At 37.2% G+C, this 25,412-nt stretch overlaps 1 protein-coding gene across 10 annotated transcripts in view; it reads right to left on the reverse strand.

Annotated features, from left to right (window-relative positions):
- The window catches only part of USH2A (usherin), a 373,658-nt gene that overhangs the window by 215,912 nt on the left and 132,334 nt on the right, over positions 1-25,412 (reverse strand). For all 10 annotated transcript variants that reach the window (XR_013181496.1, XM_077175908.1, XM_077175909.1 and 7 more), the window contains 8 exons: positions 23,454-23,580; positions 22,972-23,073; positions 21,482-21,670; positions 20,837-20,967; positions 14,642-14,915; positions 11,457-11,660; positions 11,252-11,332; positions 8,748-8,933 (listed from right to left, as the gene is read on the reverse strand). Coding sequence is in view for 9 of the 10 variants with exons in the window: in XM_077175908.1 (XP_077032023.1) it covers positions 8,748-8,933; positions 11,252-11,332; positions 11,457-11,660; positions 14,642-14,915; positions 20,837-20,967; positions 21,482-21,670; positions 22,972-23,073; positions 23,454-23,580 (1,294 nt within the window). In the remaining variant the exon portion in view is untranslated. The remainder of the gene's footprint in view (positions 1-8,747; positions 8,934-11,251; positions 11,333-11,456; positions 11,661-14,641; positions 14,916-20,836; positions 20,968-21,481; positions 21,671-22,971; positions 23,074-23,453; positions 23,581-25,412) is intronic.

The following is a 25,412-nucleotide window of genomic DNA, read 5'->3' on the forward strand; positions in this document are numbered from 1 at the left end:
CGGAAAGATTTCTGTCATCTTCAAATCGCTTGTACAGCAATGGTAAACACCTTGGCCTGTCTGTAATTGGACAGGTGTCTGCATTGGTGTCACCCAGCTTTTAATTCAATTAAAGAACTGGCTGCTCTGCTCTCATTACCCACTCATTTCCCCTGCACTTTCAGTCAGTCAGTGAAATTTACACTCAGCACCTGACTATGCTGAAATACAAAGTCAGCAGTCCCACAGCAAAGATCATCACTGATACACCTGAATTAATTTAAAGAACAGCAAAATAAATTTTGAAGTAAAAAATAGCCTATGATCCAATGAAGTTGGCTGACAGCTTTAAAAAAACTTTCCCTAACTCCTCAATTATCACACTCTCAGACTGACATCTCTTGTCTATACACAATAATTGCTGATCTGGTAAGAGTCCATCAGGCTTTCCAAGATGGGGTGCTAACACAGCAAAATTTGGCTACATCTGCCTGCATTCTATTAATGCTAACAGGAGAGAGGTGGATAAATTGTCACTTTGATCAGGAGATAGGATTAGAGACATCATCAATATTTAAGAAGAGGCTTGGCCTCACACATTTGGGATATGGGTCCCATGCATTCAGTCTGACACTACAGAGCAGCTGAATCCACCTAAACTCAAAATTTACATCATAGACTACATTCGAAGCCTTAAAATCCACATAGGGAACTGGAGATGCTAAATCATTTTAACACACCACTCCTATCTGCCCAAAGAACCTTTGGAAATAAATTAAAGTTCTAACACAGACATTTTGACACAGTGACCCCATGAAACTGAATAATGTCATTTGTTAAATATGAATGTAAAGTTAACAGTCTAAAAGAGTGATCTGGAATCACACCTAGAACATTAAGCCCACTTTATATGCAAAACTAGTATTTAATTGTCTATACTTTTATTTAAATGGTCTTTAATTATTTGCAATATCAAAAGTCAAGGTTTAGAGTTGTGCAAGAGAGAAAATGCTAGGTTCATTCTATCAGTGAAGGGATAACAACACGGATACGGGGAATAGCAAAGGGGTCAACAATGAATTTATGGTAAAATGGGTGTGCGGGCTAGTCAAAGGTAGTTGCATATTTAGGTCCACTCCATTCAATGTTCTAATGCATATAGTATATGAGATTTTTACATATGCAGCTTTTTTCCCTTCACTTCTCCATAAGGCAGATATTTCTTTTGTTCACTACCTCTCAAAGGGAGTTCTCATACATTTAGATAATACAGCCATATTCCACAGCATTGTGGCACATTTTGAGTGGAAAACTAGTACTTCTCATCAAAAAAAAAAAAAGTTTACTACTACAGTATGGGGGCTAATATTCTGTTCATAAAAACTGAGTGAATTACTTTGCCAATGGGACTTTTCTTTGCCATATTTTTTCATTCTTTCCTCCCTAACATTCTATTTCATGAGGACCTATTTTGAAATACACCTACTGCAACTGAAACAACACTTGACCTTTAGATTTACCTTAATTCTTGTGTAAGCTTTAAAAACAAAAATTACCAAATCTCTTCTCCCCAAACCTAGATTATTTAACTAACTTGAATGCCCGAGGTCAAACAGCATCTGTCCAACAAAGTCACTTGTGTGTCGAGATGCATCATTGCCACAGTACACTTAATCACAGTCCACTGATCAGAAAAGGAAGTCCTCAACTGACTTTGTTTTTGACAGATTGTAGCAAAAACTGTTTAAGTACATGTGTCTTCCACATATGCAATTCTGAACCCAAAGCCTGTGCACATCAATCTGTCACATACATCTGCATTTTTAAAGCATCTTCTAACTAAGGATAGTATGAGTCATAAAATGAAGAACTACTCAACAGGAGGGCACCTATTCCAACTCTTTGGCTTATAAGAACAACCAAAAGTTTCACTTTAATTATTGCATTTAGGTGGCTTGAAAGACCCTTTATTTTCCAACAGAAATACTTCATAACAAACCATGTACAAGCTCCACTGTCTTTGAAGATGCAACTCAGTTTGCAGCGGTTCAAGGAAGCCTGTTACATTCCCCCCAGCACAGGGAACTCCCCAGCTGTTTCAATTTGCCCAAAACCTTAACTGAACAGTGCAATTTTGCACTGTTAATTAACCACAGAGCTTTGTAATATCTATCACTGTTTAACCCTCAACCATTCCAAATAACTTAATCATTGCTTATTTTCTGCAGCATGATTATCTTTAAAAGTTTGTAGAGAAACAAAGAAATACTGTTTACTTTTTTGCAGATTTTTTAATCTGTCTATAAAAACATAACAATCCTTTCTAGCCTGAAAAACATTAAGAAAATAACTTCTTTTTATTACTGAAATATGGGTATGTATCTAAGAGTTGATGTAATTTTGATAAAATGCTCAAGATTTATTTAATCACACAATTTACATTTTGTAAGAATAAATTTATATAACAGCATTGGACTGCAAACAAGATTCATTTAGGTCCAAACTCAATCAAGTTTGAATCTTAATACTGTAGAATATTAATATAATTTGTTTTAAAATTCATATATTGAAAAATATGACACTAGTCTACTAAAGCCAGCTAAATGAAAGGAGAAGGGAACCTACATTCTGCCACTCTGACTTAGAGTCACTAGGAGCTCGAGCACCACTTGACAACTCACAGAAACCTAATGGGCACAGACAGATCTATCAGCTACCCCTTGTTGCAGTAGCTGCTCCAGCCAAACATTCTGATCTACATATGAAGTTTTACAACTTTAGAAATTTGTCTCAGCTTGGAGCAGGGATCTGGGAGTCCTTCTAGTGCTCTGGCCCTACATACATTTATCTTAGTTGCTTTACAATAATCCCTTTCTATAAATTTTAAAAATCTCATTAACTGCAGTATAGGAATGCTTTGAGTGTAAAATATTTGTACAAACCAAGAGCTTTCAAGTCATTTCAAGTGCATGACAGTATTGCCCAAGCAATTCACCAACAACTTCACACAGCAAACTCTCCATTGGTGGTAAACTGCTCATTTCATCCCATACAGATGAAATAAGCCTTAGAGAAACAACATTTTCTAATATCCATCTCAGACAGAGACCCCTGAATCCCATCAGAGGGACCAGTCAGGGTGCAGGGGCCAGTCCCAAAGCCACAGGCTGCTTAGGGAGGGGACTGGCAGAGCTTTCTCTGAGAGGGACAATCTCAACTGACAGCATTTACCAGAGCATGGGCATTTGCCAGGCTGGCAGCAAGCTTCCCCCAGTGCTATGTCCCCACTGTCCAGCCCTGGCTGATCTGTCACTGGCAGGTGGCCCTGTCTCCTCTTCTGAGACACTCTCCAGCTAGAGAGTTTTCAAAACCACAGCACAGCTCAGAGACTTTGATTAACCATATTAAATTATTAAATTAACTTTTCCTGAGAAATTCGTCTGCTGATATAAAAGACTAAAAGGTGAACAGTAATTACAAACACGTGTCACAGGAGGAGGGAATGGCAGCTGTCAGCCACAATTTTCTCATTACCACGTGTGCAGCCACAACATCAGTCCTTGGCTATTGCAGCAATGACAGGTGGGATGAACTGCAAAATCATACAAACTTGAAAGACAAATCTTTAAGAGGAATAAATACCAATTGTGTGTGAATTCTTTTGCAGCACATTTTATTTAATTATTATTTGTAGGTATCATTAGAGCCCACAGTTTAGAGACTGGTCAATCCCCTGAATTCTACAGTGAGAGAAATCTGAATTCTAAAATGGGGATTTTGCACATACTTGACAAGAGAAGTGTCAGAGGACTGTGATGAGTGGCACAAAACACAGAGGCAAGACAGCTGGGCTGTATCCCAGGGTTCTGGGATACCGTTCAACACCTTTATCAATGACTTGGATGATGGGGTAAGTTTGCACCCTAAGCAATTCAGGATGATACAAAAAGGGCCACTAAGATGGTAAAAAGACTGGAGCACATCTCTTCTGAGAGAGTGAGAGAGCTGATCATCTCAGGAAAGACTCAGGGTGATCTATCAAAATGTATAAATACCTTATGGGAGGGAACAAAGCAGCAGCCAGACTATTCTAAGTAGTGCCCAGCAACAGGACAAGAGTCAATGGACACAAATTGAAATACACGAATCACACTATCAGAGAATATCCTGAGTTGGAAGGGACCCACAAGGGCCATGGGTCACAATGATCTTAGAGGTCTTTTCCAGCCTAAATGATTCTGTGATCACTGAGTCCTGCTCCTGCCTCTGCACAGGACAACCCCAAGAATAACACTACGTGTCTGAGACCCCAAATGCTTCTTCAACTCTGGCAGGTTTGGTGTTGTGACCACTTCCCTGGGGAGAAAATTAAATTCCAACTGGACACAGGAAATCACTTTTTACTGCAAGGGTGACCAAACCTGGAACAGACTTCTCCTAGAGAAGTATCTCCATCTAGAGAGATATTTAAAACTCAGCTGGCTGTGGTTCTGGGAAACCTGCTCCAGTCAACCTTGCTTGAGCTGGGGCAATGGACTAGATAATCCTTCCAACCCACATGACCCTGTGATATTATGGACTCCAAAGGAAAGTAGAAGCAAAAGCTGATCACAGACCACACGTAAACAGTGTGTTCTAAAGCTTCTTCAATTTGTTTAAATATTGATTCTAACTTATATTCCAAATTTTGATGTCAGCATGTGGGATGCACTGGAATGCAGAAAAAAGCAATCCAGTCTTTAGGAAAAAAACTCTTACATGTGGTGACTCTGTACTTCCTTTATTACTTTGCATCCATGTTATTATGTGCTTCTCTGAAGGTAAGATGGGCAAGCATGGTGCTTTTCAAGAACTTACACTCGAACTTTATAGTCTCATCCTAGAATACAGATACTGAACACTATGTTGAAATATATCACCTTATCCAATAAACTCCTGGTTCAACAGTCAGAACCTCATTTAAAGGATTTAAATCTGATGAATATTCCTTTCTTGGATGAAAATGAAAAAACAGTTTGACATTTTGGAAGATTACAAGGGTCAGATTTTGAAGGATTTTGCTTTCTGAGGAGTCAGAAATAGGCCTCTGAGACTGTGGGATTATGGTCATTTAAAGACCTATTTTACTTTTAATATTTAGCTCAGCTTTTCTTCTTCTTGACAAGGGTACAAGAGGTTCTTCTGAATGTGACACACACAGTACAGCCTTCTGAGAAATGGGTAATGCTCTTAACTTTTTGTTACTGTGCTCCAGTTATGACTCAGGACCCTAGTGTAATTGTTCAAAAGAATTTACAGTGCAAGTATAAACCAAAACACAACAGATGGGCCTAAAAAGCTGCAAGGAAAAAAACAAGAAAGAGGGTTGTCAGTGCCCTCAGATACATTTCAAGCAGCAGATAAGCAGTGGCTAGGCTTGACAGGGAATGAAAATTTCAAGGAGGGCGTGGAAAAATACCATAGATTCTTCATTAATGATCCCATAGAGAGCTGTGGTGCCTTTCTGCTGTTGCATTAGCAAGCCTGGCTGTTTGGGTTACTGCAACACTTTCTCATGGAATGCAACAAAAGAATTTCTAAAGAAATGTCCCTGAAACTAGGGAGAGAACAAACAGAAATATTCATTCAGAGCAAACTGAAAAGTAAGCAAAGACAGCACCATCTGTGGGGTTCTATGTTTATGTTAACTTTTGATTAACCAGGAAAGATAATTCATCAGGGAAAGATACAACGTCTCCTGGGAGTTTTGTATTTGTGGGTAACTAGTTCTTAATATCCACTGACTTGCTCACCTGTGTAGTCTTCACTGAAATCAACAGACTGAAGTAAAATGACTTTGGATTGGTGATTTAATTTACACCTGTCTCAGCTCTGACCTCACCATGAGGACATGAATTATATATTTCATACAATGTCAAAACTGGAAAATACATAACTATACTATTGGGCAGGAGTTATAAATAACAACAGGAAGCACATCTTACACACACAAAACTGAACTGGAACAATTATTCTCACAGCAGTTACAGAAACAGAAAGAATAAATGTATTGAAAAATAAAGACAATTCTACCACAGACCATTAAACAGGATGATCCAGATGCAGTTTTCAGCTGAAGAACTCCACAACCAATCAGCTGAATTTGTACTTACAGGAAGACTCATTCTATGCTTAGCACATTTCTTACACTTTCTTCCTGAGCATCTAAAGAATCACAGAATATTCTGATTTGAAGGAGACCCACAAGACTCATGGAGTCCAGCTCTTAGGTGAATGGCCTGAACAGAGATTGATCCCACAGCACTGGTGTTATTAGCACCGTGCTCCAACCAACTGAGCTCATCTAAGGGTCATATTCTGACACATAGATCAGTATTTGAATACAGACATTCTTACCTTCTTTGGGTCATATGAGCAGTCAGTATGCTGCTGTGGCAAACAAAGCCAACAGGACGCTGGATTGCATCCACAAGGACATCTCCAGCAGAGATAAAGAAGTCATTATTCCCCTCTACTTAGTTCTTGTCAGGCCACACCCAGAACAATGTGTTCAGTTTTGATCCCTACTGTGTGAAAAATATGTGAACAGGCTGGAGAGAGTCCAGAGAAGGGAGACAAAGAAGATCAAAGGATTGGGTAGCCTGTCAAAGAAGGAAAGACTGAGAAAACTGGGTTTGTTCAGCCTTGAGAAAAGAAGGATCAGTAGAGATCTTATCACCATGCTCCAGTATTAAAAGGGTGGCTACAAGGAAGATGGAGTCTCCCTTTTTACAAGGAGTCATATGGAAAAGACATGGGGTAATGGGCACAAGTTACTCCTGGGGAGAATCCAACTGGACACAAGACAAAAAATTTCACAATGAGCACTATCAGCCACTGGAATAACATTCCCAGGAAGTGGTGGATTCCCCAGCTCCGGACACTTTAAGATTTAGCTGGAAAGACTTCTGGACCATCTTGTCTAGACTGTGCTTTTGCCAAGAAAGATTGGATCAGATGATCCTTGAGCTCCCTTTCAACATGGTATTCGGCAATTCCATAATTTTATTTTGCATTATTTGACAGCTCTGTACAACTCCCTGACAGGAGGTTGTAGTGAGGTGGGGGAATGGTCTCTTCTTCTGTGCCTACAGTGAGAGGACAAGAGGAAATGGCCTCAAACTGAGAAAAGGGAGATTCAGATTAGATATTAGAAACAAGTTTCATTGTTTGGGTGGACAGGCATTGGAATGGGCTGCCCAGGGAGGTAGTGGAATCACTATAACTGGAGATGTTCAAGAGATGTCTGGATCTGGTGATAGGTGATGTGGTTTAGTGGTTACTGTGGTGGTGTTGGGTTCATGATGGGCCTTGATGATATTACAGGTCTCTTTCAACCTTGATGATATCTGCTGTAATAGGCTAAAGAACCAGGATCCACTTACTGTCTTCATTTAATGTGAAGGTAAGTTGCTTCTACTACCTCCAGTAAACTGCAGGCAGATAACCTCTTACCTATCCAGCCTGGTGCAGACATTTTCATAACCCTGACAGACAATGATGGCACAATGCCAAAATAATTAAACAACATTTTGGTTCTGGCCATCAGCTATTAGCAAGTTACCTAATCCACATGTCTCAGTCTTTAATTTCTACCAGTATAATCTATACTGTCTTGTAGCATAGATAAAGAATGTTGAAATCAACAAGGTCATTAAAGAAATCACAGTAAGGATAGAAAGCCCATGCAGTTCTGGTAAGGTCACTACTCACAAATAATTAAGATATTTCAAACCAAAGAAAATAAAATATGTGCAAATTATCCCTTGAAAATGTATCCATAGGTTATGGCAGAGAAACAAGACAAACCATATACACTTATGTAAAAACTATTACCTGGATTTCAGGAAATAACACACTGCCTGAGGGTTAAAACACTTTCCAAGACTGTTGTACTGCCCAAACCTGAGCCAAACCAAAGCACTAACTCAGAGCATTGCGTCATTACCGCTTTTTGAATTGTAATAAATTACAGAATTGATGTTAGAGATCATAAAAATGAATCTATTGGTCTGTACTATTGCCCCATTGAGTCATCACATAACATAATCCAGATTCTTGTCTGTAACGTGCTTCCTTCCCAGGGAACATTGTAGCAGCCAGAAAAGGCAGTTTGTTCACAGAGAACAGAAAGCCAGATCCACACTATCCTGGCAGGAAGAAATGCCCCAAAATTTTCTCAACAACATTCTCACCCCATAAACACAAAGCCATGAATTTCTTAATTCCATAATAACCTACCTTCACATCCCAGTGGCATCAACCACAGCATCTGATTAACACAAATGTATGCTAGTTCCTACTGAAATCAGTTAGGTTTATATGATCAGATTTAGGCAGCTATATCAAGTGCTTTCATACATCAGGTCAAACAGTATCATATGGGACCCACAGAATAATTTAGGTGAATTGGATGGAACAATAGGAAAGGGGTTTAAAAAGTCATATATAGTAAGCAAATATAAGCAAACAAAAAAAGCATTTTTCCCCCAAATCATAAATAGTTTGCAAATTGCTTTTTAGTATTTGTGCTGTACCTTAATTTCTATTGTTCTTTGAAATCAGTAAATCGCCACAGGGATGCTGACACAAATAATTACCTTTCCAAATGTTATCTATGCTGTGTATACACAAAAACAGACAAGTAGTATTTTATAGATCAACAAAAGGAGGGATAAGCATCCTGTGTTATTAGATATGCCTAAAAAATGGTACTTAACAACATTTACCTGTGAGCATACCAGCGTCAGCAAGCTCAGCGCTGGTGATGGGTACAGTGGGACCATCCGCTTCATATGCTTTCAAAATGTACTTCTCAATTACACCTATGACCCCAGCTGGTTTGTCCCAGGTGACCTCAATGCTGTAACCATTTATACTGTGAGCTCTTGAGGGAGTTGGCACATTTTGTGGAACTGTAGAAGGATAAAATAGAAAATAGAGAAAATGGCAGTTCTAAGGAGACTATTGCCCCTATTCTTCACTTTTAATGGCTGCAGTAAATCAGACTCAACCATTAGCATAAATACAATTTATTAGAGTTGTAACTTTTCAACATTGATTTAATATGACTGCACATCTTGAGCTATTCAGTTTAAGCTATATTTCAAAACCATCAGAACTCCATCTACATAACATTCCTTCTTGTCTAGTTGCAATTTTCCAAAAACATTTCATGTATCAAACATATTTAAGCATCACTCACAAAGAGAGGAGGTGGATTGTATGTAGCTAACAAGCACAGGCATTATAATAATACAACTGAATGAAACAAGGCAGTACTGCAACAGAGAGGAGTTTGATATTATCAGTTGGGTATCTAAGCCACAGAATGCCACAACTACGAAATGTTTCTAAAAATTTCCAATCTATTTTAGAGAAGCCCTTCAAAAAATTAAAGCGCTTTCATTTATTTTCCACATGCATATTTTATTTCCACAATATCATGCACATTTCTTGGGGCAAGTAGAGATTTTTAAGGACTTTTTGAAAAATCCTTTGCTTCTGATCATTTCATATTACAAAAGAAAAAACAACAAAAAAAAAGAAAAAGGAAAATTTAAATGTTTTAAAGAACTGGAAAACCAAGATCATATATGCATAGAGTTGCTAATAAAAAGAAATCATTCCATTTCCTATAACCTTTAACTATTTCTTGGATATTACTATGCCAAGTAAAGGTCTGGTCAGTAACAGCTTCATCACAGATGACTGCACAAGGGATACAGAGGAAAGACCCAAGGAACACTATGGCAGGATGATGGATGATGAGTTTGCTGTAGATGCATGTGGACTCCCTCGCCCTGCTGATGATCATTCGCTTTTCTTACCATCAAATGATCTATTTTTTGGTAATTTTCCTGTTTAATTTCACTAAATATGAATGCAGCCTTTTTTTTTATAAGAAGACTACCAGCAATGAAAGCACAAAAATACCTGGAAGTTTTGATTCTTCTGTAAAGAATGTGATACTCTGAGAAAGTGCCTATTACTACAGCAATATATTGATTTCATTAGTTATGAAGTGTATCACAGGGTGAGGTAAGGTACTGTACAGCAGATGGTCTTCTCATAAGGGATATAACAAAACCAACTCAAAAATAATTAAATACCGCAATTATTGTCCAACCCCAGGGAACATGGACTGCTCAGTGCTGTGGTCAGCTTGCAAACATAAATTTGTGGCAAACCTTACAGTTGTCAGATGGTTGACATGAAAATATGCACCTATTTTGTCCCTTCTGGGTGGCACACAAAGTATAGGTTGCATTAGAATGCATCTGCAAGTCCAATATTTATGCATGTATCACATACATTTTTAAGGTGATACATTGGATGGCATATCAAAAGAATGCTCTGCACAGATGGAATGCAACTGCGCTTCAATTTCAAGAAAAAGGAAAGTTAGCTAAGTAAAATACACAGAACTGCAAATCTTCAAAATCTTACTGGCTTGATAAAAGTTTGCAAAAGCACTGACCAGAAAAGTTTTTAAAATTTTCTTCATAAGATATATGAAAAATTTGATCTTTAATACATCATCTTCCTACCCTCCACAAGCCATGTGCTTCTGTTCCAGTAAATATTGCCACATTTTCACACACAATCTATGGACTACTCATTAAAAGAATCCTCATTCAGCAGCATTGAGTAGCACACCCATGAGCAGGTCTCCAAGGCACACCTTGTGCCTGCTCTCCCAGTATCACCCTCCTCTACACCTGATTTTGTAGCACTAAATTATATGTAGGAAAATATAAATTTATTTACTCCAGCCCACTCATGTAATGTGACATTAGATGTGCATGTATGAACACAAATAAATTGTTGCTCTTACTCAGTTAATGCAGCTCAATCCTTTAGTGTCCTTAATTAAATAATCTAATAAATATTTGGAAAATACCTTGAGTTATGAGAAAAAAATATTTGCCTGAACACTTTACAGCTGATGACTGTAATCTGGTACCTGTTCAAAGAATTAAGCAGTTTCACCCTCTCAGAAACACTATTAAGGTTCACTAATCAAAATTGTTTTGGTTGGATTATCTCCACAGAATCACAGAACGAGTCAGATTGGAAGGGACCACAGTGAGTCATCTGGTCCAACCTCCTCACTCAAGCAGGCTCATCCTAGAGCACAGGGCACGGGATTGTGTCCAGGCAGCTCTTGAACACCTTCAACCTGACATTAAATATCTTATGAAAAATAAGAATGAGTTGAAATTTTATTTACCTGATTCTCTTGTTCGAGCATGGGTCCATGCACTAGATACTGATCCTCCTTCATTTAAGGCAACCACCCTATAGAGGTATTCTTCACAGGACATAAAGAAGGACAGAGCAGGTAAAAGATTAAAAAAAAAATACTGAACACAATAATACATTAGTAAAGAAGGGAATGAAAATCATGCATTTTATGTAAGGAACCAATGCACTACCTGTAAATGGTTGTAGAGCACTCTCATAAACACTCTTCTCTTTTCCTCGGTACACAAGGATGGAGTCATTTCCCCTGCAGTTAACAGCACTGTCAGTTGATAGGCATCCGTCCAGATTGACTCTGACAGCACTGCTGGACACAGATGCCAAGTTAACGACAGCACCTCGTGTAAATTTAACATCCTTCATGCAACCACCGAAACCTAGCAAACAGTAAGGGATTAGTACCACAAAAAGAGCTTCAGTCATTAAGAAACACTTCTGTTCCTTTCAATTCTATATTTTCAACATTAAAGACTGTAATGTGAATATGTTGACTTCCAACATGACATTCTATCTCCACTTTCAAGACACTAAGCTAGCAAATTCCTGCCTTACTGATCAACACTTTCATTGTTAGCAATTCCATCCCACAAGGAAATACCTTTCCATTTTCTCTTTCACCACTTGTCACTTTGAAATTATTACCATAAAAGTGATTCTCTGACTTTTAAAATCAGCTTTCTGCTGCTTGCTACTACTTTGTTAAATATACATACTCTCTCAAACGAAAAGAATATCTAGATTAAAATTACAATTAACTTCAGGAGATCAGATGGAGGGATATCAGTTTTGTCTAACAGGGACATAACGCATATGCTGTTTATAAACATACTCCAGAAACATAACCCCAAACTATTTGTTTATGATAAAAAATTTAAGAAGCTTAATTATGTATTTATTTCTATATATCCATATATTTCTCTGCATGTGTGACATTCCTATCAAATTTTCAAATATGTTAAATCAGTTACTTGCACTTACAACACAACTAAAAATTCAGGATGCAGTTGTTAAAACTTTTATATTTACTAAAAATTAATAAATTTATATATAAAATGGGTCTCAAATCTGAGTAGTGGTTGGTTCTTAACACAAAACCTGAGTGAACAGTAACCAAACTGAAGACTTCAATTCATTTAAGAATTAACTCTGTGAATTAAAAATCCCCCGCTCACAGATCAGGGCTTTTCCTTAGCTTTGTGAAAGCTAAAGTATTTATATCTTATTTATATCTTATGTGCTTTTATTGACTTTATCATTGAAAGATGACAGTTCAGAGTAGTATTTGTCCTTAGCCACCTGAACTGAGAATCTAATGTCTATATACAGTTCATGCAAAAATGGGTAATGAAGGTGGACATCCATTTTGAATCATCCTCTAAAACACCTTCTCTCTCCACAACACAGAGAATTTGGCCTAACTGCTCCTTAAAATGAATATATCCTAATTTAATTTCAACTCCTAGTCCACAGTGACTGGCTCAGTTTCTTAGTCTGTCACAGAAGAAAGAATTAGTCCCAGACCACCCAGGCATCCTAATCATAAGATAAAATGAAGATGTTTGATTTGCAGTGAGATGCATTCTCTACAATCTATTTAATACATCATTTTTAGTATCATTTAGCTACCTTTATCACTATTTGAAGACTCCTCACTGACATCAGCAAAGCAATACTGTCTATTCTCAAGTAGCTGCAGAATAAGTAAAGATAGTACAAATTTTCACAAACATTCCTGCCAGGTAGCTTCCTTTTGAACCTCCCAGGATGGCATGTGATGGGTCATGCAAAGGCTCACAGACTCCAGCTAAAATTCCTTGAAGTTGTAACTCGCATAGAGATGAGGCAGGAGGAGAATAATATTTATCACTTATTTGATGTGGGCAAAACAACATTCCTTTATTGAAAAATTAACTATCAAGCAGCCATAGATGGAGAAAACCTTTTCTAAATATTTATTAAATGGAAAAGTCTCTATATTCTATCATCTTACCACTACATCACTGTAGTCCTAAACAAAAGTATGTTTTAAGCTATAATATCTAATCTTGCTCACCTGAACCTACATTTAGGAGCACATAAGATAATAACCATCTTCAGACACTCTAAATATAAATTCACGGCTACCATCTTATTTTATGGCATGCTGAGGAGGTTTGGTGGGAAAGAAATATTTATTGATGTGCCTTGATATGCACTTCAGACATTCACTTTATATGTAATTTCCCTAGATTCTTTGTTCACATATCTCTTTGCTGTAGGAGCTGTGAATGCATCCACTCACAAGGCTACACCATCTGCTACAAGGCAACACTGACAGGGTATGACTGGCCAGCTCTTTTGGGCCATAAATATTATGCACAAAGAACCTGAAAGAAGATTATATTATATGTGATACCTAGAGTTGGAAGAGCACCTAAAAATATATTCCTGGACTATTCTGTAGCCATGAAATTAAAAGGCTCCAATACAGCTCACTTGAATGTGCACATTCAGTGTGAGCTCATGCGTTCGAAGACACTTAGTGGATTCCCCACTAATCACTTACTGACTGATACACATTTGTCCACAGTAGCTGAAAAATACCCCATGACTGATGAACAGTTTCACAAGTAATGAAAAAAGACACCCAAACAGAGCCAGTTTAGTAGACACTTTTTGCCTAGGCTTCCTACAGTAGATCCTTTTGTGGAGGCCATTAGTATCAGAATGCAATTAATGCTTCCCTCTTTTCCCTACAAATTTGACCTGTTCCAGCATAGAAGAGTCACAGTGATGGCTAAATATATGATCATCTTCCTTCCTTCTGATAATGAGAAAAACATCATGGCAATTGTAGCCAAAATCCAGTTTTGTTCAGGTGTTAATACTTGCTTTATTTTTTGGATAATAATTAGTATTGCCCAAAAAAGACTAAGAAACTCTGAGCTGCTTTTCCATGGGACTGCATCCAGATTCATTACAGTGATTTAAGCTATGTTTACTGTCTCCCACTGGTTTTGTATTCCAGATCTGCAAGTGACACAAATTGATCAAGTAAAACAGATTTCTGTGAACTGGCATTCTCAGATGAAGATCTGAGATCATCTGGTTGGGCCTCTCACTTCACCATTTCCTACACTCCAAGGTCCTCTCTCATCAGTCAGATTGCTTCAGGTATCACTGGAAGAATTTTTATAGCCTCACAAAAAGATCAGGTCTAAGTAAAGCTAGCTGGGTAGGGATAACTAGTAGAGTCAAAAGGGGTGGGAGGAAAAATTCATGTTACACATCCATGAATTTAGACTATCAGCAGCAGAATGTCCACCTGGTGCATGACACCAGTTTTTGAAAACGCATGTTCTTCTTGGTGTCATCTTACCTTGTTCTAACCCCAGTTCTCTATAAAAACTCTGAATCTCAGGTGGGATTCCTCCTACATAGACAGGTGAGTTTACTTTCAGCTGCTGAACACGGGGTTCAAGTGCCTGCTCTCTCAGCTCATTCATAGTGGCAGAAATCACAGAGCCCTCCTTGCTCACGGTGACTTCATTCCACTTTCCATCACAGTAAGACAGTCCCAGCCAGAGATCCACTTGGGTAAAGACAATGCCAGTTCTTAAGAATATGTTTAATATTCCACTTTTCAGCTCAATCTATACATTTTAAAACAGAAAAAAAAAACATTTTGAAGGAGACATCAAATACACAACAATGAAAGAAAGCTATTTTAAAAAACATTAAGGGAGTTCTGAATAAGATGCAAAAAAGGAATTTTTTACCTTCGGGTTAATACTGTTTACATACAACATGCTAAATACAGTGCATCAGTTAATTCAGAATGTAGGAAAATAGATTTTGATTTTTTTGACAACTGACTTTGGCAGTAATGTATCTAAAAAGAAAAGACAATGAACAAGACTGTTTAGCTTTTTTTGAGAATAAGAAAACAGTACTTTATCTATCGATTCATTTTTCAGAGGAATGTAACAAGATAATAAGGAAATGAAATGTCAGACCTGATTAAGGTCTTTTTAATTGGCTGGTGAACTCAATTTCAAATTTTTCCAGCAGACATTGATTCTTACATTCATACATTTCATCCTTATTCTTCTAAATCTTGTAAGAAAATAATTGGTTTTGTATGTGGTCTTTGAGATTAATGTGCCAATTCTCTAATAGAAATACATTTTACTTAAATTTTTCACTGCAGAAGTTTCCAAACGCTTTTCTGCAAGACTCTTTATCCTAACTGACTCAAACACAAGTAGGCTGAGATTGTAAATTGGCACATACAGAACACTAAACACTTTGGGGATGAATTGGAAGTTGAAAAATATGAATACTTCACAAAAAGACATTTCTGCTTCTATGCAGAAACCTTATTAAGTGAAACAAAAAATGCAGATTTAATATAAATCCTTATCTCTATTATTGACAAACTGGCATATTTAGTTTACTGATAATATTAATATTACAGTGTTTGCAATTGGATCATATTTCCTCAACAGGAAGTACAGCAAACACCCCAACTGATCAAAGAACTCTGTGCTTGAACACTATGGGGAATGTGGGTCCTACTTCCCATTGCACACTGACTTCTTGCCCCTGAAACAGACAGATTTCCTTTATTTGTTTCTTTGGGACCACAACTTTTCCTATTTCCATAAGTTCAGACACATTTACAGCTAAGGACTCCACAATACAGGTGAAGGGCTGATAATGGCACCAATGCTGATGAGAACAGCTGGAAAAGGCAGCCCATTGGACAAGTCTCTGCTTTTCTTCACTGGTGAGAATTAATATGGAGCACACTGTGCTGGTGTGAAGAAAGCATTCCAGAGGCATTAGCACAGCAGCATGCCAGCAAACCTGCCAGACCTGGGAGCCAGAGAGAGGGCATAGTCCTTGACCCAGGGTCACTACTCAGCACAACCCTCCTCCAATTTACTCATCTTGGCACAGTTTTAAAGCAGGCAGTGAATGATGCTTATGTTTTTTGTGTTGACCTGGACTGACATTTTAAATGCCCGAGTGCAGCTAAAGATAGGGGACTACTGCTCAGTTTTAACTCTTCTGCATGGTGGAAATAGAAAAAAACCCTAAGTCCTGCATAGATCTGAGCACAGGTACTGAGTACAGGTTTATAAAAGCAACAGATAAATAGTTTGCTTTACACAGAATTCTGGGACCACTTTCAAAAAGTTATTTTTAATCATTATGGTTTTTAATCTGTCCTTGGAAAATATATTATAAGCTGAAACCAAAAATGCATGAAGATCATATTATTCTGTCAGGTACCTCAGCAGCCACCTCTCAACAGAGCCAGATCTTTTATCACAGCTCTAAACCTAAGCAAGTTTCACTTTACTTGTTAAAAGCATGCTTGCTTTTCAGAAATTGGGTTACAGAATTTCATTAGTGCTCTTCTCTATGCACACAATTCTCATTTTCATCTACCTAAGCATGTAAGGTTGGAACTAGGAAAGCGAAAGCTTAGCCTGAATCTGGAAGATAAGAACAGCAAGAAAGATTATTCCACAGTCCCACTAGCACATTGTGGTATATCTCTGAGACTGATACAGGGACCAACTCTGATTAATAATGTTATTAATGACCTGGGGAGTAGGATGGGGTATAATCCCAGCAAGTCTGCAGCTGGTAGCAAAGGGAGCTGCCATCGGTATCCTAGACATATAAATCAGCTTTGAAGAACAGTACTGAGTGAGGTGGATCACAAACTGAACACTGGCCACCAATGCACCCTCAAAATAATAAGGACAAACTAGCATTGGGCTAGGTTAGAAAAAAGGTGGGCAGGGCTTCCTTCTACTGGAGGGGAAGATGATTCTTCCCCTCCAGTAACCATGTGTAAGAACACATCTGGACCACTGTATCCAGTTGTGGACACTTTGGTAAATGAAAGATACTGCAGCACACGAGAGTGAATCCAGTGGAGGGACACCAAGCTGGTCAGTGGTTGGAGTACCTTGCACACGAGCTGAAGCTGAAAGGACAAGGTTTATCCAGTCTAAGAGCAAGTGGGAAGAGAACTTAACTGTTCCTCTGCCTTATGAAAGGATACAGAGAAGACAGGCCCAAGACTTTTCTCAGAGGCTCATTGTGAAAGGATGAGAGGCAAAAGACAAGTTTTAACAAGAAACAATAAGAGATCAGGGCAGGCTTCTTTGGGTGTTTTTACTTTTTTTCCTATAATGAGGATGGTCAAAGATTGTAGAATTTGGAAAGCTGTGGACTGTCCTCCTGTAGAGAGATGTACACTACTCAAACAGAAAATGCCTGGAGGAACCTTATCAAACATAAGTTGGTCCTGCTTTTAGCAGACATTTGGAATAAATTACTCCAAAAGGCCCTTTCAACTGTGGTTCTGTATTGCACTTCTCTGCAGGAGCCAGTCCCTGCCTTACTCAATCTGCTTATAAACATGATTTTGAAGATGAAAGGAATATCCAGACATAGCTCTGAGAAACAAAACGGGTACAATAGGGGCTGCATTAGAGGCTGAATGACACTTTGCTAAAACTGCCATACAAAACAGTCTCAACCAATGTAGAACTAGAAGAGTGGTCATGGCTTTTGCTCCTTTGAATTGCAAAGTCTTCCTGAGATTCAGAAATATCAGCAGAGACAAGCAATGGACTTCAAAAACCTTATCAAGGACAGGCAGTCTTTGAGTCCTTGAAAGAAAAAGTACATGGCACTTCTGCTGATATGCAGCCAGTCACTCCAGTTCAAAATCTAGCTCAGTTCAGACCTGCCAGCCAGAGAGCAGAGGCCCAAACACAGACCCCTCAATAGCCTTCTCAGTCAGTCACTCTAATGGAAAGGAAATGAGAATGTTTTCCTGACACCTAACAGAGAGAAATTACTGCTAACCAACAGGAATATCACCCTCACTCTCATGTGAGTATCAGTCACTTTGCTAGATTTTCCAATTTGAGTTCTCAAAATTTCACATTCCTCCTTAGCTCCATTACAGGTAACACTTTCATCTTGCACACTTGTTATTTTACTTCATGCAGCTATTGAAAAGTGCAACTCTTTGGAAAAAGTTCTTGCAAGACTTTTTTCTTAGTTGCAGCTTTGCAGAACCAAATCATCAGTGACAATGTCTCAGGAACCAGTTACTGGTATTACATAGAAATCTGACAGTGCTTTTGTTGCTGGTGAAGTGGTCAGCATCAAAAATCAGTCATGCAAACTTTATCAGCAGTTGCAAAATCTTTTTGTCAAATAAACTCATGAGGAATCATATGCCAGAGTGAGAGCTAGTGATTCATACTAGTATAGCTGGTCACAGTTAGCTTGTAATTATTATGCCTGGATCCAAAGATAATCAGATTGACCTCACTGGCTTGAGTTAATTCTCAGGGCATGGAAGTCATGGAAGAAGTGACCTTTATGCACAGCACCTTTCCAAGACATCATTTTGTTCTTGGGCAGAAGAGGAGAAAGAGTCTTTGGCTGTTTGGTAGCAGTCCAGCTGTGTGTGTAGCTGCAGTCATTCCCAAACTATAAAGCTAATAAGAGAGCTGTGACCTATGCAAAGGGAAGGGTCAGGGAATACCTGGCACTCAGGCTAAGTGGTATAGCTCATAATCTGTTTTGCTGTGCAACTGTCTCCTGACCAAAGTTCCTAACAAAGACATCGTAGTTCATGCGCAACAAGCTACACCCCTCATTTTCACTTTCTATTAACCTCCTCTTGTGAGATCAAGTGTACAGAGAAGCCTTCTGTCATCATTATCTATGAGCAAAACACAAAGCTGAGAGACTTGGAAAAGCATGCATATACTCATCCTCTCTAAAATTCCTCATCTTAAGGCTATGGAGATGTTGAGGTCACGATTAAATTTAGATAAAAGAAATTTACTTGACTTAGGACAAATGCTAAGAAAATTATCCAATTTTCAGAGCTAAAAATACTGTAAATATAAAACTGCCAAAAATCTGGACGTTTGAAAAGAAAAGGAAATTGTTTTGTCTAACTACTTTGTGCTTTTGATTCCGCTTTTAATTTATTAAGTCCCCTGTTTCCTTTGTAGTCAGAGTCCATTTTCTCATATTTCACAGAGCAAGCGAGAGGGAACAAGACTCACCTACTACCAGAACCTTCAGAAGAACCCTGTGAATACTCTTCACATAAATAGTGCCCCTGTGCTGTGAATTACACACATACAACCCTTTTTTAGGGTGGGACAGTAGCATACATGTAACATCTTATGCTATTGGCACATGATCCTGGCCATTACTTCAAGGCAAAATTAAAGTAATAACTGTAATTAGCAAGACTTGCTATAGGTAGTCATGATAATTTTTTAACTAAGGCTGCTTTAAAAAGAAGAAGCAATAGGTTCTAGCAGAATTCAAAACCCAGGAAAAAATTATCTGCTGGAAAAGCCAGTAGTATAAAAAGTAAATATGGAGTAAGTTATAATTGACCTGAAAAGGAGGAAAATATATTTATATGGTTTAGGTCAGAAGTTTAAAAGAGAAGGCCCATTAGACATAATGCCACACAATAAAACAGGTTGTGACATGACAGCCATTAGCAAAACAGCTGCATAATAAGAAATAAATAAATAAATTAAATTCAATAAAAGTGCAGAAAGAGCAGATTGGGTCATAAAGAATAACAATGCTCTCAAAAATTTCTAAAAATAAATTACTGCTTCTTGGAGCAACTGAAAAAATGTATTTTTTTTCCATGTCATCCTCTGTAATACCTACTAGTTGGTGCAAGTATATTTGACCCACTAAGCAGTGGTAACCACAGTCTAATTATACTCAAAATCCTTGGGAAAGAAAAGTATGAAAATCCAGAGTCACATAGCTAATAAAAGAATTTGAAAAATTAAACCAAACATATTAAACAACATATTGGAAATGATAGAAGCACAAATAATTCTGAGCATGAACAGTTTTATTTCACAGACACCAAAAAGAAGGTTCATAGGCACTACCTCACAAATTTGCCTGATACAGGATTTGTGAAACTTCCTCTACAGTGTGGGAAAATGGTGACAAAGATGAGATGGAATTAAGCTGGAACTAACTAATTTCTGCCTGTTTCAAGTCTAAAGGAACAAAAAAATATGGATTATAAAAATAAACATATATCTTAAAGAGAAAGTTTTATGAGGAGACCAGACAATTTCTATCACGGCCATTTTGATTTATAATTTAATTAATTTTGTTTTAGTATGAGCACTAGGAAAATAGGTAAACTTTATGCTTTCCAAGAAATTAAGTGAAAGCTTTTAATACATGTATTTTATTCTCTTTACTGATCACTTCTAATCCAGTTAAGACAATAATTCTGCTTTTCATACATTGATATCTTTCTTATTTATGACATAAGTTACAACAGTAACTTAACACTTAGCATCCCTTAAAGAATTTTGGCTCCATTATAGTGTGCTGTGCAAAGCATTTCAAAACTAGTAAGACATGAAAATAACTTATGGTTTGGAATTTCTTTCATTGCTAGTTTTGCTTTTGTGGAGAAAACTTACAGGTCATGTTTGAATAGAGTTAATCGTATTTTTGAACTTACTGCAAGATAATCTGGGCCATCTTTATTGTAAACAAACAAAAGCAACCCATTCAGTTGATCTGTTCTGAATTTGAATGAGATCTCAAATTCCAGTCCACCACTGAAAACACCTGAATGCAGCTCCAGGAACCCTTGAAAGAAGATGAATGCATAAATAAGTTTATCAAATAAGTAAATTGGTTCAAGAAATCAAAAGTAAAAATCTAGGTGCTACTTTATACTCTGGCAGGAAGAACTCAGGCTTCAAAATTACAGTTCACAACTTTATCATTTAGCTTTGAGGACAGTTATCAATAATGTACTGCAAGAAACCAAACCAGTAAAGTATCCTAAATTTTTTTTACCTGGCTTTTTTCTGCTTTTTTTTTTTTTGTTGTTGATAGGCATCTTTATGTCCCTACAAAAGTTAAAATTCACCTTTCAGACACACATCCAATCTGCATAGAGTTACAGCAGCACTATCTGCAATTCCTCTTACATTCAGCAACCTTCTGTCAGCCAAGAGACACAATTTTAAACGAACAGAAATAATGCTATATAGCTAAAGCTGCCTTGAAAAGAAGATCACTGCAACACTTTTGACACAACGACCTTCTCAATTACCTCAATAACAAATTTGGATAGAGCAATAGCACAGCAAACTACCTCTGCCAAGAAAATGTGCTCCTTTTGAGAGTCCAATGGGGCATCCCTCCCAAACATGGTAGACATTGTTTTGTTCTTCAGCGTCCTGCCAGTTCAAAGATTCCCAGTTCTCATAGGGAGTATGCACCTTTTTCAAAAATATGTCACTGAGACAGCCCACAAATCCTTTTCGGACTATTCTCTTCATCCCTGCAAAAAGGAAATTATTTTTTTAAGTCAAACACCTGCAACTAAACATAGGAATTAATTTATATGTTTTCTACGTGCTGTCCCTATCATATAAGTCCATGTGTGCATAGAAAACCAGCCATCAATCAGATCATAAAGCTGGCCTCCAAGCTAAATCCAGATTTCTGAATAGGTCTAATCACTAAAGACAGCACCTATTGCTGCGTAGCTGAAAAATACCAAACTTTTTGAGATTTTTGCGTACAGCTACTTTCAAATCAACAACATAAATCTACTCTATGAAAATCCAAAAAAGCTTTCTTTAAACAAAACAAGAATTCTGAAGAAAGGCACGCATGTGCTGAGTAGGAAGCAATAGGTGAGGCAGAGAAATACAGGTTTAGAAGCTTAATCGGGAAGTTTTTCCTTCCTTTCTTGTCTAAAACAAAAACCCAAAATCAACTACACGTAGCTGCTATCCCTTCTTTATTACTGGGGGCAAAAATTCACATCTGTTTTTATAGGTGCCCTACTCTTAAATGGTATTGATATTCAGTCTCATTTTTCATATAGCTGGGGTTTTTGAGAGAAGCATCCTGGATTACTTTGTGAACCAATGCTTTGGAAGAACAGATGTATGTATTTCTGGTTTTAGTGCAGTGAAATAAAGAAGGAAAGAGGAAGTTGAACTCCAGTGTACCCCACATCAAGTCAACTAGATTTCATGTCAGAGGCGGAAACACAAACTTAATAAAGAATCTGACTTTCAGATTAATATGAAAAAAACAGAATTCTGGATATGAATTCACTGAAAACAGCTGCTTGTATACTTAGATAGAAAGTCACCTCTGCCATTTGATGGCAGTTTACACATTTGGCATATATACTAAATTTATGTATGAAAACTTATGCTTATTGATTGTTTGAGAAGCCAGATATGATCCAGCTCCGCATAAATTCTATATCTGTAAAATACAGGTATATTCATACACCTCTGAGATCAATGCAACAACTTCTGAAGGATACAAACTCACACCAAAAAGGCCAGCATGTTGTACCCCTGCATCAAACTGGGATATAAAACCATGTGCTTAAGCTAATACAAACAATTCAAATTGGTATTTTGGAATGAATTTGTGAAACTGTATGTAAAACATACCCATAAGTTTCACACTCATACCAGTTCTGTGTACAAAATCCACTAAAATGTACACAGACCCCCAAAAGTGCTTTAATGCTGATGAAATCAACTATATAGAGATTTCAGTCTATCCCAAAAGATAAAATTTTAGAAACTGTACAAACTTATTTATCATACTTACCTTCATCCTTTCTTACAATAGTATACCCCTGTGGAAGTCCTCCCACAAAAACTCCCGTGCTCTCTCCAATAATGGTACTGCCACTAGTTGCTAGGGAAGAACCTGAACAAAATAATTTATTATTCAAATATTCAATGCTTTCAACAGATTTTCAAGTCAATAAAAAAATATTGGTATATTATAAAGAGGCTAATGTGACAAAATAGTCTAAGAGTTTCATAATACATACCCAGGAATGTTTACAGCTCTATTTAACAACAGGAGATCAACACAATTATAAATTCACAAGCACAAAAAGACTTAGTACTGAATTATCAAAGACTCACAGTGGAGAGATCCCTCAGATGAACAGTCAAACCAGTAATGACAAAACAGTCAGAAAACTGAGTGAATTTTTTTTCTGTATGAGTGAACATAGGTAGTGAAAAAGCAAGTGAACAATATCCGTAGTAATACCAAAGTTATTTAAATGAATTGATTACCTGTGTACTGCCCATCCACTGTGATGTTTCCCAGAGCTTGAATTCTTGTAGCAATTAGTTGGTGCCAACTGTTATCATTATACACTTTTCCACCATCATTAGTTGGAGTGACTGCTACTGCAGATCCCTTTTTATTATAACAGAAGAATCTGATTTAGAATATTTTGAAGGCAATATTTAGAATAATATTTTACTCATTTATGACAATTTATAGCATATTACATCTAAAAATAAAGACAGCAGTCCTATGTTTAACTTCCTTTGGACTGCTGAATGATGTTTAGGACTTATTTAACCTTCTAAATTTAAACACTAAATTTAACCTTCTCAAATAATAAATAAAGGATCAAGCATCCATTTCAGTGTCTATTAAAAATAGAAAATCCTGTGCAGTGCCCCCGATAAAGACAAGGATGAGGCACAAATTATTGAGGGTCATGTCACTCAGATTTTATATGTTTTATACCTTTTTTTTTAATTATGTCTCTATTTAACTACTTCAAGGATTGCTGTGGCTGTGAAGTTTGATGGCCATGGTTCAATGTGTCATCCATGGAGAGCAGCTGCATATCAGGATTGTTAATTGCAGCACCTGTCCACATGAAGGGATCCAAAAGAGGGGTGCATGTGTAGCACAGTAAATGCACTTTCTCTCTATGTTAACCTGGTATCAAAAGCACTGAAATCTCTAGATGAGAAGGTACCATCCATTTTAGGGGGTAAAAGCTCATACCAAGAGATTCAGGAAAATAAAACAAAGCAAAAACACCCTCAAAACAAAATCTCAAACAAAAGACCCCAACCAATTATCAAACCAAACTAAACAAAAAAAGCCCCAAAAGGTAGTTATTGAGGTTGCTTTTATGGTACAAGGGATGCTTGTAAAAATGTATTTAGATTTAAGGAGAATTTTTACTGATTTTAATAAACAAATAAAAATACAACACAAAGGGGAGAATTTAAGGACATCTATTACATATACAGAGAAATCTTTTCTGAATTGCTGAGTAAGGGGAGTGTAATATATGCAGTTACCAAATTAAAGCTCAAGAATGCAAAGAACCAAACAAAATATCACATAAATTAATATAGTGATATAATAAAAATAGAATTAATATATTTAAAGAATTTTCTTCATATTTATATCCAAACAATCATCTAACTTGTTAATAATTCCTATAAGATTGCCTTAGGACTTTATATCATTCTTAAACTATCTGGGAACTCAGCGTTATTCTGCTGAATTCACAAAAGAGAATTGTCTTGTACAGCAGGCAACAACTGATAGAAAAATGTTTCTTTATATAGGTACTGTGCTACAATCTCAACCACTGGAGTTACTTTATGGCTTCAAAAAACAATTTCCAAAAAGTACATAAATGAAAAATTTGGTTCCTTATAATTTGGGGGCCCAGTTTATAACTTTGCAGCAGCAAGCCAGACAGTTCAACAATTTTTTTTCCAGATCTTCTAGTATTACTTTTGGTCCAAGGATCTTAGAATTACACACATGGAGAAAAGCTGTTGATAGAAACAACCACCTATTTCGATTAATACTAAAACCCTCTTACTAAAATTTAGTATTCTGTCTTAAGTGATGTTCATCCATTAGAAATTGCATTTTGGCACACAGACTTATGAACCCAGAACACATTCAACATTTAGCATTGGGGACTGTTACTGTGTGTCCTATACATGAAAATATATATGCGATATGCACATCTGTACACAGTTAAAGAAAAAAATATTTCCTGTGAATATTTACAGCATGTTTCCAGCTCCATTCAGCCAACATCTTGGTACTGAGGAGGTTTGGAGAGCAGTCCCTCTGCCCCATAATAAGAATACAAAGCTATATATCCTTACATACTAATGGCACTTTTTCATATACTATTTTTTATTGTCTTCTCTCCTATTTCAACATTTTAATATTTTACAAACACACACATTTCATTATCG

The sequence above is a fragment of the Agelaius phoeniceus genome, chromosome 3 (assembly GCF_051311805.1).
Source record: "Agelaius phoeniceus isolate bAgePho1 chromosome 3, bAgePho1.hap1, whole genome shotgun sequence".
Taxonomy (NCBI): Eukaryota; Metazoa; Chordata; class Aves; order Passeriformes; family Icteridae; genus Agelaius; species Agelaius phoeniceus.